The sequence below is a fragment of the Oryzias latipes genome, chromosome 11 (genome assembly GCF_053564925.1).
Source record: "Oryzias latipes strain Hd-rR chromosome 11, Olatipes_Hd-rR_3.1".
NCBI classification, from domain to species: domain Eukaryota; kingdom Metazoa; phylum Chordata; class Actinopteri; order Beloniformes; family Adrianichthyidae; genus Oryzias; species Oryzias latipes.
In genome coordinates this window covers 9,099,423-9,116,433 of record NC_136247.1, presented here as the reverse complement: position 1 = coordinate 9,116,433, position 17,011 = coordinate 9,099,423, and the positions used below count along the sequence as shown (strand labels likewise).

Genomic DNA, 17,011 nt, shown 5'->3' with positions numbered 1-17,011 from the left:
TGAGATTATGGAGATGCTCTAAATAATCTTTTAGGATCAGTTTTTTCTATGATCAGCTTCAACTGGACAATCAGCATGCTGTATTTCCGATTTTAAACTGAAAAAATGCAAATATTTTTATCGCTTGTAAATGAAATATATCTTTAATAATCCTGGTTATTTGGGGATTTTGGGGACCATAGAGGAGGTTTATGGATGCAGTGAACAAAGCCATGCAGGTAGCTGGTGTTAGAATAGAGCAGTGTTTTTCAAACTTTTTGAGCCACGGCACATTTTAACCTTGACAAAACTCCTGCAGCACACCAGCATCCAAAAATTAATAAAAAAAGGAGAAACTCATAATCTGTATTGATCTACAGCCCATCCCCAATCGCACATGCATTTTGTGATAATTGTGTCAGAAAAAGCTGGAAGTTGCTGCTGTTTTTTCTAAAAGATGTAATAAAAGTTAAGTTAGAAGATTTAAGAACTGTTTGATGTGTGTTCATTGTGGTTTCAAGACGTTTAACAAGACTCATTGTGTGCTGAGACACTGTCACTTTAACCCAATGCATCATGGGAGATGTAGTGCGAACAGCCGCCGAATGCAGACAAACTGGCGTCTCTGAGCTTCATTGTTTTGTCCAGTTGTTCCACGGTCTGACACCGGAAAGCTACACCGCTAAAGACAAGCTTTAGCTGGTATTTTTGTTGGAACTGAGAGACTTTATGAGCAGAATCAGAACAAGGAAGTGAAGACTTTAACCACTTCTGATTGGTCAGACTGATGACGTGTGATTAAGCCTCCAAGAATGATTGGTGGAGACAGTTAAAGGGGCGGGACTTTTCAGAAAACCGAGCTGAAGCTGCAGCTAAATCCCGGTACCATCATTCTTATCAAAATGTCTTTAATAGAATCAAATAAACACAAAGAAAAAAAGTATTTTACGATTTTTCATATTCCTAACTAGTCTGTGTTTTATCAGGGCCTGTTTGGATGAAAACAGAGCTAATATCCTGGAGATGGTAAATTTGTATTTGTATTTATTTATTTAAGGGACAATGCATACAACAAACAGTGTAGAATACTCTAAAGGTAATGAGACACTGTAAATATGCAGGATTGTAGCCTAGGCTAATTTCCATCCTCTGTCCCGTTCTGACCATGGCCATGGCACACTAGTGTGCCGCGGCACACTGGTTGAGAAACACTGGAATAGAGGATGCAGAAGACGGGGTTAGACGGAGGAAGCTGATTGACTGTGGCGACCCCTGAAGGGAAAAGCTGGAAGGAAAGGAACATTTTGGGATTTTAATCTTAAAAATAAAAAACATATTCTCAGTTTGTTGAGACTGAACTGCCACTGGCTGTGTTAGTCTGCATTTGTTGATGGTAAAGGTTACTTGTTTGCGTCACATTTGACAATTTCAGAGCTGCCGCCACATCGGCGAGCGGCCGCCTCTCGTCCCTGGATCAGACTGTGTGACCCACTTAATCAGCCGGCTGCTCTCTCGAAGATGCAAACAGCTGCTGAGTCAAACATCCGTCTCTGAGTCAGCCTCCTTCCTCATCGCTCCTCCTCGTCATCCTCTCTCTCATTTCATGACTTCCTCTGGATATCTGTGACTTTAACTGGGAGGCGGCATCTGCTTGCCGGCTTCTCTGTCAAAGCCGAGGCAGCTGCAGACTGTGTGCAATCAGATTTCCGAGTTGAGAGACTTTTGAGTTTGAGATTTTGAGTTTTTTTATTGACTTTTCTTTGAGATGGTGATGTTCTCATGAAAAAAGCCAACTCAAGCAACCTAACGCTAAATACTTTCTTCCCTAAAAAAGATGTTTTTCTGGTAGTTTTTAGAAACTCTGCCCAGTTTGGACGTCTTCCTTTTCGTCTTTGCAGCTCAGGTTGCTGAAGCCGCTTTAATCAGCAGCAACTTCATCACAGATTGGAGCTAGAAAAATGTTCTGAATCCGTGTGGTGTCAACGTGGATGGTCATTATCTAGCATTGCATCTCACGTTTGTAGGTTGTTTTTTTTTTTTTAGTACATCTCGTTTTGCGTTAATACATTGTTCATTTCTAGTTTTATAGCATACTCTTGACTAGTTTCAGCATCTCATTTGGTTTAGCTCATTAATCTAGCCACAGGGGTTGCAAGCCAGTAACTTCTGTGCCGGTCCCAAGCCCGGATAAATAGAGAGGGTTGCGTCAGGAAGGGCATCCGGCGTAAAAATTGCCAAAATAACCATGCGAATCATCCACAACACTTTAGACATACCGGATCGGTCGAGGCCCGGGTTAACAACGACCGCCACCGATGCTGTTAACCTACAGGGTGTCGGTGGAAATTTGACTACTGTTGGTGGAAGAAAGAGGGGAGGCAGAAGGGTCCGTGGCCAGAGAGAGAAGGGAAAAGGCAGGAACATAGGTTTGAGAATAGGGACTCTTAACGTTGGCACAATGACAGGGAAAGGCAGAGAGCTGGCAGACATGATGGAGAGAAGGAAGGTAGATGTACTGTGTGTGCAGGAGACAAGGTGGAAGGGCAGCAAGGCACGTAGTATTGGAGGAGGATACAAACTGTTCTATCATGGTGTTGATAGGAAGAGAAACGGGGTAGGAGTGATTCTGAAGGGGGAGTTTGTAAACAGTGTTCTAGAGGTGAAAAGAGTCTCAGACAGGTTGATGAGCCTAAAGTTAGAAATCGAAGGGGTGATGGTGAATGTAGTCAGTGGGTATGCGCCACAGGTTGGCTGTGACTTAGAAGTGAAGGAGAGATTCTGGAGTGAGTTGGATGAGGTCATAGAGAGTTTTCCCAGAGGAGAGAGAGTTGTTATTGGAGCAGACTTTAATGGGCATGTTGGTGAGGGCAACAGAGGTGATGAGGAGGTGATGGGCAGGTTTGGTGTGAAGGAAAGGAATCTGGAGGGACAGATGGTGGTGGACTTTGCGAAGAGGATGGAAATGGCTGTAGTCAACACTTACTTCCAGAAGAGAGAGGAACATAGAGTGACATACAGAAGTGGAGGTAGGAGTACTCAGGTGGACTACATCCTATGTAGACGAGGTCATTTGAGAGAGGTTAATGACTGCAAAGTGGTGGTAGGAGAGAGTGTAGCCAGACAGCACCGCATGGTGGTGTGTAAAATGACTCTGGAGGTCAGGAAGAAGAAGAGAGGGAAAACAGAAAAGAAGACCAAGTGGTGGAAGCTACAGAATGAAGAAACTTGTGAGGAATTTAGGCAGAAGTTGAGGCAGGTCCTGGGTGGTCAGGATGAGCTTCCAGAGGACTGGGAAACTACAGCAGAGATTATCAGGGAAACAGGTAGGAAGGTGCTAGGTGTGTCATCTGGAAAGAGGAAAGACGGTAAAGAGACTTGGTGGTGGAATGAGGAAGTACAGGAATGCGTCCAGAGGAAGAGGTTGGCTAAAAGGAAGTGGGATGTAGAAAGGACTGAGGAAGGTAGACAGGAGTACAAGGAAGCGCAGCGTAGAGTGAAGAGAGAGGTGGCAAAGGCCAAACAGAAAGCTTACGATGAGCTATATGACAGGTTAGACACAAAGGAAGGAGAAAAGGACTTGTACAGGCTAGCCAGACAGAGAGACAGAGATGGGAAGGACGTGCAACAGATAAGGGTGATTAAGGACAGAGATGGAAAGGTGCTAACAACCCAGGAGAGTGTACAGAAAAGATGGAAGGAGTATTTTGAGGAGCTGATGAACGAGGAAAATGAGAGGGAAAGAAGGGAGGAAGATGTGGTTGTTGTGGAGCAGGAAGTAGCAGAGATTGGAAAGGATGAGGTTAGGAAGGCTCTGAAAAGGATGAAGAGCGGAAAGGCCGTTGGTCCTGATGACGTACCTGTGGAGGTATGGAAGTGCCTAGGAGAGACAGCAGTGGAATTTCTAACAAGGTTGTTCAATAGGATTTTAGAGAGTGAGAAGATGCCTGAGGAATGGAGGAGAAGCGTTCTGGTCCCGATCTTTAAAAACAAGGGTGACACGCAGAGCTGCAGCAACTATAGAGGAATAAAGTTGATGAGCCACACAATGAAGCTGTGGGAAAGAGTAGTGGAAGCCAGGCTTAGGAAGAAGGTGGAGATCTGTGAGCAGCAGTATGGTTTCATGCCCCGTAAGAGCACCACTGATGCCATTTTTGCTTTGAGAATGTTGATGGAAAAGTACAGAGAAGGTCAGAAGGAGCTGCATTGTGTGTTCGTAGATTTAGAGAAGGCGTATGACAGGGTGCCGAGGGAGGAGCTGTGGTACTGTATGAGGTCGTCTGGAGTGGCAGAGAAGTATGTCAGAGTAGTTCAGGACATGTATGAGAGAAGTATGACGGTGGTGAGATGTGCTGTAGGTCAGACAGAGGAGTTCAAGGTGGAGGTGGGACTACACCAAGGATCAGCTTTGAGTCCTTTTTTGTTTGCTATGCTGATGGACAGGCTGACAGACAAGGTAAGACAGGAATCTCCCTGGACAATGATGTTTGCGGATGACATTGTAATTTGCAGTGAGAGTAGAGAGCAGGTGGAGGAACAGCTAGAGAGGTGGAGGTTTGCTCTGGAAAGAAGAGGTATGAAGGTCAGTCGTAGTAAGACAGAATACATGTGTCTGAACGAGAGGGATCAAGGTAGAAGCGTTAGGTTACAGGGGACTGAGGTGAAGAAGGTGCAGGAGTTTAAGTACTTGGGGTCAACAGTTCAGTGTGATGGGGATTGTGGAAAAGAGGTGAAGAGGCGAGTGCAGGCAGGTTGGAGCGGTTGGAGGAAAGTGTCAGGAGTGTTGTGTGACAGAAGAGTGTCAGCAAGACTCAAAGGAAAGGTGTACAAGACAGTGGTGAGACCAGCTCTGCTCTATGGGTTAGAGACGGTAGCAGTGAGACAGAGACAAGAGGCTGAGATGGAAGTAGCAGAGATGAAGATGTTGAGGTTCTCCTTAGGAGTGACCAGGTTAGACAGGATAAGGAACGAGTACATCAGAGGGACGGCTCATGTTGCCTGTGTTAGCGACAAAGTCAGAGAAGCCAGACTGAGATGGTTTGGACATGTTCAGAGGAGGGATAGTGGATATATTGGTAGAAGGATGTTGGAGATGGAGCTGCCTGGCCGGAGGGCAAGAGGACGACCAAAGAGGAGATATTTGGATGTCTTAACAGAGGACATGAAGTTGGCTAATGTTAGGGTAGAAGATGTCCATGATAGAGTGAGGTGGAAAAGGATGATTCGCTGTGGCGACCCCTGATGGGAAAAGCCGAAAGAGAAAGAAGATTTGGTTTAGCTCATTGATTTGATTCCAAAGAATACCAATTATTCAGGTTTTAGCTAGTTAGGCGTTATCTATTTAAAGACCCACTTTGAGGAAGATGATTGTTTTTAACATGTTTGGGTAACATTTTTCTCATGATGGTGAACCACTGTAAAGAAAATTAAGCTTCAAATTGCATTTCTGTGTTGAATTTGTTGTGAATCAGGAGCAGACGGAAGGTTTAATAAACATGTCATAAACATGATGTGTTTTCTTAATGTTCTTGTCACGATATCACTAGTCTGTTGTGTTCTTCCTACAACTTTATTCACAAACATCACAGAGTCAAAGGTTGGATGTGGCTCTACTGACCAGTATGAACCGTTTGTTTCTGTTTGTGGTGATGCAGAAAACGAGTCACAGCCGGAGTTTGCTGCCATGTGAATCTGCAGAGGCAGGCGGGGACCGTCAAGACAGTACACCAAATCACCCCAGACAAACAATAGCAGTTTCTCAGTAACTCACCATGAATAACCTAAAAAAACATCGCAAGTACTCATTAGGATTCAAACAAACTCCACACAAATCCATCATTTTATTTTATTACCGTTTTTTCTCAGAATGAACCAGGGTGTTCAAGTAATGCAACTTGTAGACGCGTCCTTATCTCCAAAAAATTATAGCAAAGTTAAAGTTTACCAGACCCAAAACGTGAGCAGGTCACCAATGGACTTCACTACACTGTGCTCAACATTGTTGTCGGTATTGACTCACAAGCAAACAAACAAACGGTTCATACTAGTCATCATTGGATGTCTGTGGATAAGCTGTTTAGGCTTCGGGTTAGTGTTGGGGTTAGAGTAGGAACCAGGACGGACAAAACAGACTGGCGATATGGCGACGAGCACATAAACAAAACGGATCATGTCTGTGACACGGACACATTGTGGCTTTTCAACTTTTACTGGCAGATCATCCTCTAGTTTTAATAAGCAGATTGGTGCCCAGCCTGTTTGGAGTTCTTAAAACTATTACAACAAAAATCACTTAAAAGATTAGAACAAAGATCACCCATCTTTGTTTTTCTTTTTTGGCTTTTAATACTCCAGAAAATTAGAACAAAGATGCTTCCTTTGCTGCGTTTATGGTCCTAACCCCCTAAACAGACGTGGATTTTTGTCTGGTCACTCATTGCTAATCTTCATCTCATAATCTGGAGCTGAACTGTGTGCATAAAAGCAGCTTGCTTTGCTCCTGGTCCTGGTTTCTTCCTGCAGACGTCTGTCTCTCTGGTGCCTGGCAGCTTCACAGCGCATTGGGATAAAAATATTTCAGAAGCAGGAGTAACTTTAATAAAGTCTCTCTGTGTTCCTGAGGCTCTCTAATCAACTGGTGTCTTTTTTTTCTTCTTCTTCTGGTTCAGTCTGAGTTTTTTTCCTTTCTGCTGCTTTAATTTTGTGGCTCAAACACACACTCTGCTCTCTGTTTTCTTTCATTCCTTGAAGCGCACACACACACTCTGGGTTTATATCTGCTGTTTTTCTGAATTGGAAGCCTGTTAGACTTGGGATTAGAGATGCACCAAATCAAATTTTCTTCCTCCAGTTCATTTTTTTTAGCCTTTTCATTCCTTATCCCTGCATTCCAGTAAAATGTACATTGCCCTTCTATTAGTTTCTATGTTTCTCCAGTCACTTTAAATAAATGGTTCGTACTAAAGATTCAAATAATGTCTGATTGTGGTGCGACAGGAAGGGAGATGATTGGTTCTGAAAGATGCCACGTTGCCGTTTCCGACTGATGGTGTAGCGTAGACGCTCCACTGTACGTTTTACCCATCAGCCTTTTAGCTTTTGGCTGGCAGTGGCACAGTAGTGGAGCGGTCAGCCTCTGCCACTATTGGTGTGCGAGTAAACAGGTGAAACCAGACTGAGTGTGAAGAGCTTTTGGTCTTAAAGAAAGTAGAGAAGCTCAATAAAACAGTTTAATAAAACAATTAAAAAGGTTTAGATTTGAAAGGTTTAAGGATTTTGGCGATCTTTTTTTGTTCCTTTTCTGTAGATGGCATTTTAACAAAAAGGGTTTTAGTCAAACATTTAACACCTGAGATGTCACCAGCAACACCTACATAAGCACGTCCTTTGACCTACGGCAAGTCTGTAACCGTTGACAAAACGCCGCCATCTGGAGACAGTTTAGCATTGTCCAATCAGAGCTGCTGACACCGCCCTTGTGGCCGCCCAGCTTTCGCCTGATTTTGTAATGGCGTGATCCCCACCTGACGCTTGACGGCTGCCATGAACATTCCTGACCACGCCAAAGATTTTCAGAAAAACGGACAGCGGCTTGAAATCTTGAAGATTCTGCCAAGTTGCTAAGTTTTTGTTTTCAGAACACAGAGAATTTAGAGTCGTCTAAAAATGTTTTTGTTTATTAGGTCTCTTTTGCTTTGGAAAAGAGGTGACATCATAGTTAGGTTTTAAAAGGAAAAAGTAGTGACCATGTGTCCGAATGACATTCAAACCTAGGGCACTGGATAGTCCTGCACTATATCATCTTAGGGTTAGGGAGTAGGGGGCGAATTTGGACACAGCCTTAAGCCGCGTTCACACCAAACGCCATTTGCGCGTCAGGGGCGTCAAGTTTCACTGTTAAATCGATGTACAGACATTACCTGAGCTCATTCGGCGCAATTTGGGCATCGATTAGCGGGTTGAAAGACAAATCTCTTCCTTTCTGAACTTCCATTCATTTTCTTAACCCACTGGGGTTGCCGGCAAACTGTCCCGGCTACTGTTGGGCCAAGGCGGAGTACAGCCTGGATGGGTCCCCAGCCTGTCACAGAGTCCATGGAACTGGAGCGAGCGCCCACAATGGCTTCGCCGGATCCTAATGGCGGGGCTCGCTACCCTGGGTGGCGGGGCTCACTCGCTCCACAGGCCGCCCAGGCGACTGGCTGGCCAGCACACAGAGAGCGACTGCGGGAGTGGGAGGCAGCCCGCTCAGGCCTCCTGAACCTTGTGATTTTTCATTGAGACAGTAATAAAATAATCCTCCAATCTGATCCTTGGTTTTGTTTTTTCCCTCTCAAAGTGATGTAGGACAGAAAACCTTCAAACTGGTTTAAAGAAACACGGACGTAGCTGCCTGTATTTCTCCTGCAGGCCCATCAGGGTTTCAATAGACAACAATTACAGGCACCTGCATTCACAGTACAGATCCTCTGATTCTTTCTGAAAAAGTCTTTTGAAACCTTTTTTTGGTCTTTTGTCTTTTACCTTTCATGTTGGCTTCTCTGACATTGAATTTTCTCTCGGCTTCAGCCCGACCCTTCCTCTCTAATCGTCTCCAAAAGCCGCTTCAGAGCCTAAATATAATGTTTAAACATACAGCAGCTCCAGATATTGCTTTTCTCAGTCTAAAGTTCACTCGGCGCCCAACAGGGTTTGGTTTTTTTTTGGAGGGGGGTGTCAGACTCCTCTTTTGGAACTCAATCACATCGTTGCGTCAGAACATGAGTCAGCCAGATGGCAGTTCCTGACTCAACACAATGTTCACACCAGTCACTTTCACAGCGCTCCTCCACGAGGCCGCCAGATGAACCTTTGCCTCCAGCTTCCTTTACGAGCCACACGTTTACGAATCAATGAAAACGGAAAACTTTGAGGCAAAGATGAGCGTCAAATATCCATTACTCAAATGTACTTTTCACGTTTGCATACTCCAAAAGAAGAGAAGTCATTACTGTGCTTGACATCTAAATCTTTTTATTACATTTTATATTATTTAATCACATTTCAAGGACGATCTCAAAACATAATTTTGACATCTTAAATTAATCTTTTTGACATTATATTTTTGACTTTTATTTTGAAATCCTTTTGTTTTAATTCGGATTCGGCGACACTCAATTCTTATCGCACAAATTCAATGAAGTTGATTCAACTAAACTCCTAACTTTTAAAGTTATTTTCTTCATAAATGTAAGGAAAATCTAAAGTACATTTTTCGCCGATGCTCTTAAACGTCCGCCATCAAACTTTCAGTCGGTTCTGCTGTCGAAGCTCAGTCCAGTTAGTGTGTAACTCCAAGAGCGAGGAGGTTAAGCAGCTGTTCCAAACCCCTCCAGATGTTTGGAGGTCTGCAGATCAGGATAATGATGCTGCTGAAGCTCCGGCGGTTATGTTTGCATCTGAGTCTGCCTTAATATTAATCAGAGTTTGGTCCTGCAGAAGCATCCAGAACCCTGAACACAGCCAAGTAGAAGGTGAATGATAATTAGTGTTAAAGAGGTCTGAGAACTGTGTTCTATGTTGTTTATAGGAATTAGTTCATGACCTTTGTGCTATTTAGTTAAATGAATCAGGATTTATGTAAAAACAAATATAAATTAATTTATCCTGAAAGATAATCGGAGTCTGGGTTGACTTCTCAGTGTTTTAATGTATTCTGTAATGTTGTCTTTAAATGAAATATTTACAAATCAAAAACTTTGTTTCATTAAATCTTCGTCAGAAAAAAAATCTACTATTGTTTTCAAATATTTCTAAACAGAATTTCTTGTAGTAGCAGTTTACTTGGAAAAATAGGTTTTTCAGAAACTGGAAGCTTAAAAACATCAAACGCAAACTTCGTCGCCGTTCAGACCGGTCTGTGAAAATATTGTCTGACATTAAACTGAGGCGGCCGTGGTGCAGCGGTAGGGTGGTCGACCCATGATCGTAAGGTTGCAGGTTTGATTCCCGCCTTGCACGCCCATGAGTCAAAGTGTCCTTGGGCAAGACACTGAACCCCACCTTGCCTCTGGTGGTAGGCAAGGTGTGAATGTGTGTGTGACTGGGTGAATGGGTCGGTGACTGTAAAAGCGCTTTGTCCTTGTAGGTAGAAAAGCGCTATATAAGTATACGCCATAAACTGGTCTGCAGCCTGAAAAAGGTTAGAGAACACTGATTTAGGTGTCAGGAGTTTGGTGTCGCTGTCCGTGGTCCTGAAATGTGCAGTTCAACTGTTTACATTCTTTCAGCGGTGTTTCATTGTCGCTGTCCGTGGTTCTGATGTTCTTTAATTGTTTCCATTTTGTCGCTGTCCATGGTTCTGAAGTGTGTCGTTCAACTGTTTACATTCTTTCAGTGGTGTTGTATTGTTGCTTTCCGGGGTTTTGGTTGTCCTTAACCCTAGAGCTATATCGCCGATCTTCACCCGAAAAAACTGTTTACATGAATTTCAATATGTCCCGTGTCTAAGAGTCTGTGCCTTCAACAGGGAAGTCTCACATGTCCCAGGAACGGGTGGACCAAAGACAACGTTTCTAGTATCATTTTATTGTTTTTTAGACATTTGTTCTTAAATTCCTAATGTTTTAGTAATTTTTTAGCATGTTTTTAGGGTTTTATGGTACACATACCACAGTTAAAAATAAAAGAAAAACCCTATAATTTATCAAATGTTGTCATGCTTTAATCTATTTTTTATGACAAGTACGTGTCAGGTTGGGGGGGCTGATGAGCATGAAGGACCCAAAATGCAGAGATGGGAGGCACACGGTTCCAGGGCAAGGGGTTTATTCTCAAACAAAAAGCGCTGCAGAGCAGGGAAACCTAAACAAAACTCACTGTGGTAAACTATGAAAAGATGGCAGAAGACGGTCAGGGAAGAGACGGTAATGGACCAGCACTAGAGAAGGGCAGAGACAAGACTTAAATACAAACAGCACTGACAAGACACAGGTGAACATGATCAGGAGAGATTGGAACTTGGGAGGTAAAACTCAAAACCATGACATAATGGTAAACCTTTCAAAATAAAGCGCGAAACAGAACTCAAAAATGACAGAAACAAGATGGAAAGCAAAAACCAATACAAAGAAACCCAAACCATGACAGTACGTGTTGTTGGGTATATTATATCAGGTAAAAATTGCTCTAGAAAAAGTGACAGTGTAACTTTTTGTAGCGAAAGGTTAAGGTGGAATTGAGTTTGGACCCATTTCTGCATCTGCAGCATCTGAAGTTCATCAGTTCTTGATAGATGGGTACTGACAGTCTGATTAAGTTGCTTCTGTCTTAACCACATGGGTTAAAGCGTGACCTCTTGCCTGCTTCTCTCCCTCCTCTTCCTACAGTGGTGCTGCTGAACTCTAAAGAGACACAAGCGGAGCTGGGATGGACGTCATACCCTCCCAATGGCGTAAGTGTGTTTGCCTGTTTTTGAGGAAAACCTGCATACTATAAGGAATGGTAAATGGTAATTGCTGTATACTTGCACAACACTTTTCTACCTTCCTGGAAGACTGAAAGTGGTTTAGTCAAACCTATTCACCTTTACACAATTTATTTAGCAGAAGTAAGTAGGATAGTATATAAGTATTTAGCTGCTTTAAACAAGCTAGAACTCTGTCCCTCATAGAACCTCTTTTATCCTTTACTTCTATTAATGACACCGGTTTGAACTGGTTTTCTATAAAAAAGACACCTGTCCACACCCTTAAACAGTCGGAATGTAAAATCTCCACCATGAACAAGACCAAAGAGCTGTCAGAGGACACCAGGGACAAGATTGTACACTTGAACAAGACTCTGATGAATCAATCAGCAATAAATGATCAACTTGGAGAGAAGATATTGGAAAATGAAAGAAATCAAGATCTCTGATGATCTCCCTTCACCTGGAGCTCCATGCAAGATCTCATCTGCTGGGTACAAATGATAACAGTGAAGAAACAGCCCAAAACTACATGGGGTAACTGGCCAATGATCAAGACAGAGTAACAAAGGTTACTGTAGTAACAGTCTACGTAATTCTCATCACCCAGAGATCCCCCTGCTTAAGCCAGCACATGTCCAGACCCGTCTGAAGTTCTCCAGAGACCATCTGGATGATTCAGAGGAGGACTGGAAGAATATCATGACGGCAGATGAGACCAAAATGAAACTCTTTAAGTGGGAAAACCAGTCTCCAGACCTCAATCCGATGGAGAATCTGTAGAAGTTGAAAGTCTGCGTTGCCTAGCAACAGCCTCAAAACATCACAGCTATAGAGAAAATTATCAAAATAGCTGCTACAGAAGTGAAGACCTAGAAGAAACATTTGACCTCTGTCCTTGCCAACCAGGGTTGCAATACAAAATAATGAGGTTTACCTTTTTAGAGTTGGACAACTTCCAAAATCTGTGACTAACAAATACTTTTTTTCCCCACTCAGTGGGCAATATGTTTGTGAAGATGCATTATCTGTGCAGTTAAAGAGAAGGGAAGAGGCAAAGACTGAGGTTTCAAGAGAGGCCAGTACTTGATTTTCATTGGTTAAGATAAAAAAAAGGCCAACATCAACTAAAAAAGGAAATTTAATGTAAATAGAAAAACTCAGTAATATGCAGACGATGTTGTCATTTTCATCACTGTGTTCTTTTTGTTTCTCTTCTTCTGGTGTTGACTATGTCTGTCAGTGGGAGGAGATAAGCGGCGTGGATGAGAAATACAAGCCCATCAGGACTTACCAGGTGTGTAACGTGATGGAGCCCACGCAGCAGAACAACTGGCTGCAGACGGGCTGGGTCGCTCGCCGTGGGGGCCAGCGCATTTTTGTGGAGCTCCAGTTCACCCTGCGGGACTGTAACAGCATCCCTGGAGTGGCGGGCACCTGCAAAGAGACCTTCAACCTCCTGTATGTGGAGTCGGACCGGGACCTTGGCGGTGTGACCCAAGAGGATCGCTACACCAAGATTGACACCATCGCAGCGGATGAGAGCTTCACGCAGGGTGACCTGGGTGAGAGGAAGATGAAGCTGAACACGGAAGTTCGCGAGATCGGCCACCTGAACCGGAAGGGCTTCCATCTGGCCTTCCAGGACGTGGGCGCCTGCGTGGCCCTAGTGGCTGTGAGGGTTTACTACAAACGCTGCCTTGCCACCGTCCAAAACCTGGCCGTGTTCCCCGACACAGTGGCCGAGGCCGCTTTCGCCACCCTGGTTGAGGTGCGCGGCTCGTGCGTGAACAACTCCGAGGTGGACACAGACAGCCCTCCCAGGATGCACTGCAGCGCAGAGGGGGAGTGGCTGGTGCCCATCGGGAAGTGCAGCTGTAGCGCCGGATATGAGGAGGGGCACAGCAGCTGTGAAGGTAGGAGATGCGGGATGGATGGATGGATGGATTATACGAACTGTGACAGCATGTGGCCTGTTTACATTTACAGTCTTTAGGAGACATAAAAAGTAACCTGAGTGAGATCAAAGGGAGGGGAGCTGGTCATTTTTCTCAGGAGTGGGACGTCTGGAGGTTGGAGCAGACAAACAGAACGACATTATGAAGCGTGACTAAAAAGCCAATTTTACTTGATTTCACCTGAACAGAACAGGAACGCAAAACATCCAACTAAATAAATATAAAAAAAAAAACAAGCATTAAAACCCAGATCTTTAGATCCAGATCCAGAACAAAATCGAGTGGCAATTCAGTATAAAAGAACAACTTAGGCAGTGATGGTGAAGGAGGGTGGGATTTCTCTGCGCCAACAGTCCCACCCACAACTCAGAGGGGAATTTCCCCCTGTTAGAATGTAAAGTTTAGCTAACGTCTGTCTCCACCTTTTTTCCCTCATACAGGAGCCAAAACCGGCTGCTAATTTTATGTCATATTTTCAGCCATAAAAGGAGGTCTAGCAGTAACACAACTTTCTTTATTACGTGAAGTCCCACTTTGTTGATGTTTTGATCATTTTTAAAGTGTTCCAATTCTAAATTAACCAAAGAATGTCTTTTAAATTAGATTGATGCTGTTGCAGCCTAAATTAATAAACCTGTGTTGTTTTCTAGGACATAGTTTCTACAGAGCGGCAGTAGCTCATTAGAAATGTACCTCTGAGTTGTGGGCGGGACCTTTGGAAAGGAGCAACCCCGCCTCCCTTCCTCTCATCTGTTGTAGAGTGAACTGGAGTAGGGAGCTTATGGTTCACCTAGTTTATTTTCTACGTTACAAATACTCATTTTTAAAAAAAATTTTTGTCTGCGTGTATGAAATTACAAATGCCATTTTAATCTTGATGCTCTCAAATAATCATTAGAAAAATGTCACAAGAACATGTTAAAAACAGGATTTTCATTGGAGTGGGTTAGTGAACAGGTTACATTAGCTCCAATGAGCAGAATTTTTGAGCTGAGATGTTTAGATTGCCGGGGGTCGATAAATCCATCCCTAGTTATGCGGTCGCTGTATCGGTTCGTTGTGGTGAAGAGAAAGCTGAGCCAGAAAGCAAAGCTCTCAATTTACCGGTCAAATTCGTTCCAATACTCAACTATGGTCATGAGCTCTGAGTCATGACCAAAAAAACGAGGTCCCGAATACAAGCGGCTGAAATGAGCTTCCCCTGTAGGGTGGCTGGGCGCTCCCTTTAAGATAGGGTGAGAAGCTCGGTCACCAGCGGAGAACTCTGAGTAGAACCGCTTCTCCTCCACATCCAGAGGAGCCAGTTGAGGTGTGCGGATGCCTCCTGGATGCCTCCCTGGGGAGGTGTTATCTGCTGCCACGACCTGGCCCCAGATAAGCAGAGGAAGATGGATAGAGGGGGCGATACATTAGGATAGATAAAACTGTTATTTACAAATTATGTGTCAAACTGAAGAAAAACCCAATGGAAAACATAATAAATCTGTGGCCGATTTAAAAAAAAAATGCTGCAAACGTTCTGAATGTTTGCTAATAACAAAGCTTTAAATGAGATTGTGAAACTTGGACTGCATAAATAAATAAAGCATCCAAGACTTTAACAAAATGCTGAGGTTTCTTCTACATCATATTATTGATGTTACTCCTGTCTGTCAGTGTGCAATAATGGGCTTGAACAGAAAAATCAAAGACCTCCTCAAATGAAATTTTAAAAAAGCTGCAGAAGGCAGCAAACATCCACACGCAGCGTCTGAAGTTCTTCCAGCAGCAAACCGGACTTTCAGTCAGGCAGAACTTTGACCGCAGAGCAGAATTTCTGCTCCGACTGGTCCGTAAGTAAAGTCCTGACAGCTGGAGATGAAGAAACGTTAGCTGATATTGGCAGCTGCGTGTTGCATGACCTGCTGTGTGTAACTTTCTCGACAATAAAACCTGAAGGGTGTGTTAGAAGAAAAGCAAACTCACAAGTTTAGCTTTTGAAAATAAGAGACATCAGGAGGGAGGAACTACGGTGGCCCAGAAGGGTCACAACACATTAACTTACCACACAACACATTAACTCACAACACAACATTAACTCACAACACAACACATTAACTTGCCACACAACACAATAACTCACAACGGAAGTAAAGCTGCAATGGAAGTGCTTTTATTCTGAAATTTTTTACTGGGCTGAGCGGCTAACTACCTAACAGAAAGAAACATCACAGTGAGTTGTGGAGGGAGCATGATTTTTCTACAAGAAAAGCTAGCAGCAATGTTGCCAGATGTGGCGGTTTTGGGTCTAATTTGCGGGTAAAAATGGCTTATTTTATTTTATTATGTATGCATAATTTTTTTCAAATTTCTTTTTTAAATCAACCGTTTTACAGCAGTTCCTTAAAGACCCACTCTGATACTCGTGTCTATTTTCAAAGCGTTCTCAGTGGTTTAATTAGGATTGTGCTGTTTTTAGCCAAAATCCTGTTGTTTTCTTGTATTTAGTTTCTGTAGAGCGGCACTACTTCATCAGAAATTCCCCTCTGAGTTGGATGGTAGTGCAAAAACTGCTGCTTTTTGGCGAATGCTCCATCCAGCGTCTAAGCCATGAAGTGCACTAAAGTGACGTGAAAACTTCTAATGTGGACGAAGTTCCACCTTTAGAGCTGCGTTTGCTGCTCAGCACATAAAGGGGTGACAGATCCTGTTATCCAATGAAGATTGTCGCTCACTCACACACGTGCTCCAGCTGAAACTGAGCGAATATGCAGCTGCTGCAAATCCCTCTACAGCACAGCTATTGATCAGCTGTAATGCTCCACTAAACTGAGGAATTGCTCTGAGACTACTCACCCACACACGCACACACACAAACAGTGCACGCACGGTGCTGCAGTGCAGGTATGCACGAGACACACACGGTGTGATATTGTTTTTGTGTACCTGATACAAACGGCTTGTGTCACACCTGCGGAATTTGCATGGACGCCTGCTGAATGCAGATCGTGGCCGTGAAGCCGTGTTGTGTTTGCGCAGAGCCTGTAACTGCTTCTTATTTACTGCGGAGCAGTGACGTGCAGTCAGGAGAGGCAGGTGAGGCACAGCCTCACCTGTCATTATGGGAAGAAAAGAGAACAAATAAATTCAATTATTATATTTAATCAGTAAGTTGTGCTTTGCGGTCATTTTCCATTTAAATGTACCATTTTTGGGTGTTTTTTCTTTTCAAAATCGCTGAATTTCCGCATTTGCCGTTCAGATACTAAGTGACGTGCGATGAGGCACCAGCCCGCTGAGCCTCACCTTGGATTGCGCAATACCTATGCAGTCAGACGGTACTGCTGTCTCTCTGTATGTCGGTTCAATCACTTGTACTATATGAGCTGAGTTTAAATAATTTAGCAGATGTATATGATGCACAGTGCTTGTTTTTATAAATAACTGTATGTGAGGGACGTGTTTCTTGTGCTGAGCGCTAAACGACGGCGAAAAAGCCGCTGGGTGAGGCCAGCAGTTCTCGTGCCTCATGTTGCAGTTCTCGTGCCTCATGTTAGGGGGCGCCGGTGAGCCCTGAGATTATGACGCTAAAAAATACTAGAAGAAGTGATAGGAAGCGGCAACTCATTTTCTTCAGAAGGAGCGGCGTATG

General features: G+C 43.6%; 1 protein-coding gene across 1 annotated transcript in view; it reads left to right on the top strand.

The window, feature by feature from the left end:
- epha10 (EPH receptor A10) overlaps window positions 1-17,011 on the top strand; it is a 130,611-nt gene that overhangs the window by 32,840 nt on the left and 80,760 nt on the right. The window contains exons 2-3 of the mRNA XM_011481140.4: window positions 11,343-11,407; window positions 12,666-13,338. Coding sequence (XP_011479442.1) covers window positions 11,343-11,407; window positions 12,666-13,338 — 738 coding nt within the window. The remainder of the gene's footprint in view (window positions 1-11,342; window positions 11,408-12,665; window positions 13,339-17,011) is intronic.